General features: G+C 40.5%; 1 protein-coding gene across 1 annotated transcript in view; it reads right to left on the reverse strand.

Moving 5' to 3' along the window:
- Window positions 675-3,659, reverse strand: part of LOC109835765 (extensin) — a 13,902-nt gene continuing 10,917 nt past the window's right edge. Inside the window, exons 4-7 of the mRNA XM_020403780.1 lie at window positions 1,721-1,792; window positions 1,598-1,643; window positions 1,100-1,508; window positions 675-980 (exon numbers count right to left, since the gene is read on the reverse strand). Of these exons, the coding sequence (XP_020259369.1) occupies window positions 943-980; window positions 1,100-1,508; window positions 1,598-1,643; window positions 1,721-1,792 (565 nt within the window). The 3' untranslated portion in view covers window positions 675-942. The remainder of the gene's footprint in view (window positions 981-1,099; window positions 1,509-1,597; window positions 1,644-1,720; window positions 1,793-3,659) is intronic.

Genomic DNA, 3,659 nt, shown 5'->3' on the forward strand with positions numbered 1-3,659 from the left:
CAAGGTGTAGACATGTCTGTGTTCTCGATGAAGCTTGCCGAAGCGCAATTGCATCCGCGTATCCAGTCTTCGACCCGCCGTCGCATGGACTGTGGTCCCGTTAGCAGCAACGGATTTGGAGCCTCGCCGTTCAAGGATGAGTCTAGAGACCGCTCCAGCACCACCGGATCCTTCATATCAGACTGAGCACCACTCCCCGTCACAGGATGAAGATGGAGGGGGTCGGTGAGGGGGCGGTGGAAGGATTCGAGGCATAAGTGTTAAGGAGGGAGAGGGTGAGCGGGAGGGCGGAGGCGATGAGAGTTTTGTAAAGGGGGTAAAAATAACCCCAGATGTAATACGCAGAGTCCCTAAAATTGTCGGTAAATCAAAGAGCTAGAGAATAAACGATTTACGTATCTTACGTTTAGGGGCCTTTTCAATTGCATCATCCAAGATCAGTCGTGCTCCGTTGAGATTTTTCCGCCTCAATATTGAACTGCCAAGAGACATATCTGTGCGAAAGAAAACTTGTTAATGTATCATTTGTTAAGCATGTTAGTAGTTCTGATTATTTCGGTTAAAGAGTCTTAGCTGAAATAATCAGAACTATTAACATTCTTAACAAATTAATGATACTCAACGCGCCAAAAATGCAGTAAACACTTAAAAACAGCATCAAAGCCATCATCCCAAAGGCAGAAAGATACACCGGGGCACAGAATGCATTTTCAAGAACCATTGGACGCACTTTTCCCTTTTCTTGGCTGGAAATCCAAAAGCAGAAAAATATCTTTGCCCAAACATGACCAAGAAAACAACAATGTAACAAACACATTGCATAAGTAGAGCCTCATAACAAGTACAGAATGCTAAAACTGAAAAATCGGAAGTAACACTGTACACAAAAACATGCTGTTCTCTACTCCATCGCAGAGTCGCTTGAGAAACACAACTAGCCCTTCAGTATGGCGGAGGAGGATAGATCCCTAGGTAAGGTCCTGCACATAAATAAAACATCATCTCGAGCATTAAGCAATGCAAAAATAGTACATCCACTCAAAGCATGCGTGCATATGCTAATAAGAATTGCAATGAATATGCAGGTCCAATAAACTACCTGGAGCAGGATAAGCCTGAGAGTTCGGAGGAGGAGGGTAGGTCTGAGGGGGATATGACGTTGGAGGATATGATGATGGTGGATGACCCATCATAGGAGGAGCATAAGGAGAAGAATTTGGAGGGTGGCCCATCATAGGAGAAAGATATGTCGATGTTGCTGGATAAGGAGCAGAACTGGGAGGGTAAGGATAGGTTGATGTTGATGGATAAGGAGCATGATCTGGAGCGGGGTAACCCGATGTTGGAGGGTAAGCTTCGACTGCAGAAGGGTAAGAAGGTACAGGAGGAGGAGCTGCTACTGATTTCATCGGTGGGTAGCCTAAAGGAGCAGAATTATAGGCAGCTGAGGGTGCACTCATGTACATTGGAGCTGGAGAAGTATAGTTAGCTGCTGGATGATGAGCTTTCTGCCAAAACAACAATGTAGTTGGATTTAGTGAGGCTGTATTCACGTGTGAACTAAAAAATTCATGTCTACGAACTGAAGAAACCTTACATGTGCATTTGGATAGTGCATAATGAGTTTCACTTCACCAGAGAACCTGCAATGAAAGAGTTGATAAGATTGCAAACTAAATAGTTTTTTATTTCAGTGGGGTTTCTATGTGCTGAATTTTACCTTCCTGACTTAGACTGCAGAGGCCAGGATGAGTCGTCATAGCCCTGAGATAGAACCTTCTGTAGCTGAACTCTGCAAATAAATGAGGGGGTGTCTGGTCAGGAATAGTTAGAATAGCAAGAGAAGTTTACATCACATAGTTTTAACTTCTGGTTTTGCAATTGAACACAAAGGCAACTACCTTTTTTCGTTTTTACAACAAATAGATTTCAATCGTAACATGTACCAAAAATGTATGCTGAAAGCTAGATGTAACTGGAACAATGTGGATCTACTTTTTGGCTCACTCGGCTTTTATAAAGATAGATTTATTCTTGATAGTGTTGCATGTGCTAATGAGATTGTCTTTGCTTCACATTGTCCCAATTTTAAGGTTTTTTCCTCAAGCTTGACTTCGAGAACGCTTTTGACTCCATGAGTTGAGAATTTCTATTTAAGCTTCTTGTTGCTAGACTTTTCAGCTTTCGCTGGGGTGGATGTCTTCATGTCTCTATTCCAGTACTTAGTTGGTTCTCATGGTTCTTCGAGTCAATATATTTATTGCCTAAATAGGGCTACGACTAGGAGATTCATTGTTCCCATATCTTTTCATTCTTGCTACTAATAAGCTTACTAGAATCCTCTCAAAGAGCAGTTAGCAAGGGTTTTATTTAAAGAGTCAGCAATTTTCCATGTCACAATGACATACTCAGTTTACATTATGCTGGTGGTGCTCTTACCGTTGCTTGCTAATGCGAGGTTTTTATACAATCTCAAAATTAGTTTATGTGCCTTTGAGGCAGCTTTCGGCCAATTTTCACAACCTTTGGTCTACAACCTATGTGGGATTGATGAAGTTGGTGAGATGGTTGCTTTGATTTTGGATTGCTGCTTAGGAATCTTCCCATTCACATATCTTGGATTGCCTATTAAACCTCCTTCCCTCTTTTATGACAACCTATCCTAGATCGTATTGACAAAAGTTTAGCTTCTTGGATAGGATCATCTCTCTCTAAACGAGGCAAAATTGTGCTTAGGAAATCAGTACTTTCATTGTTCCCTATGTACTTCATATCATTCTTCCATCTTCCTTTATGGGATCTTCATTCTATTGGCAAAATATGAAGAGTATTCTTTTGGAAAGGCACAAAGGAGATTCATGGAAGCCTTTGTCTTGTGTATTAGAAGAGATTTATACTCCAATGGATCTGTGTCTTAACCTCAGACAATCCAATACATGTCTCCATGCTAAATGGTGGTGGCAATTATTCTTAGCATCTAACTCATCTTCAGTTACAATTGTGCTAAACAACTACTATAGAGGGACACGTATATGATCTAGCCACTCTCATTAATGATTATGTTTATCTGTTCTGGCGTGGTGTTCTTAAGGCAACAATAGCTCTCTTTTTCAGTAATTAGAGTTGGTGTGGGTAATGGTACACCGACGATATTTTGACTAGAGCATTGGATGGGGAGTTGATTAGGCTTGCAACAACCTTTCAGATTTGGTATAGTTTGCTACAGACATTACAGTCACGATTAATTAACAATGCTCACCAGTAATAGATTCATGGTCGTGTACGCCTGATGAGTACATCCAGGCACGTGCATGAGCACGTGATTTTTGCCGAGTTTATCAGCGCAGGAGGCGCTGAGTTTCAGCGTTTATGTGGTTTTGATTTCAATAGTAGTATTTCAGTTGTAATAGTTAGTTCGAATTTTGAATTTCGAATTTTGAATTTTTGGTTTTCGATTTGGTAGTTAATCAGTTTTTGTAACTGAGAGTTTGAGTGATTATGAGAGATTTGAGGGATTATGTATTTTCTCTTTTATTTAAACACTCTGATAATCAAATAAACTATTTAAGATTGAATAATGAATGAAATTTATTTTGCTTAATCATGGTGTGAAACCCTAAGCTTAATTTCTTTCTCTGTTCATTGTTCCTCCCAGCCGC

This window comes from Asparagus officinalis, chromosome 3, assembly GCF_001876935.1.
Source record: "Asparagus officinalis chromosome 3, Aspof.V1, whole genome shotgun sequence".
In the NCBI taxonomy this organism is placed as follows: Eukaryota; Viridiplantae; Streptophyta; class Magnoliopsida; order Asparagales; family Asparagaceae; genus Asparagus; species Asparagus officinalis.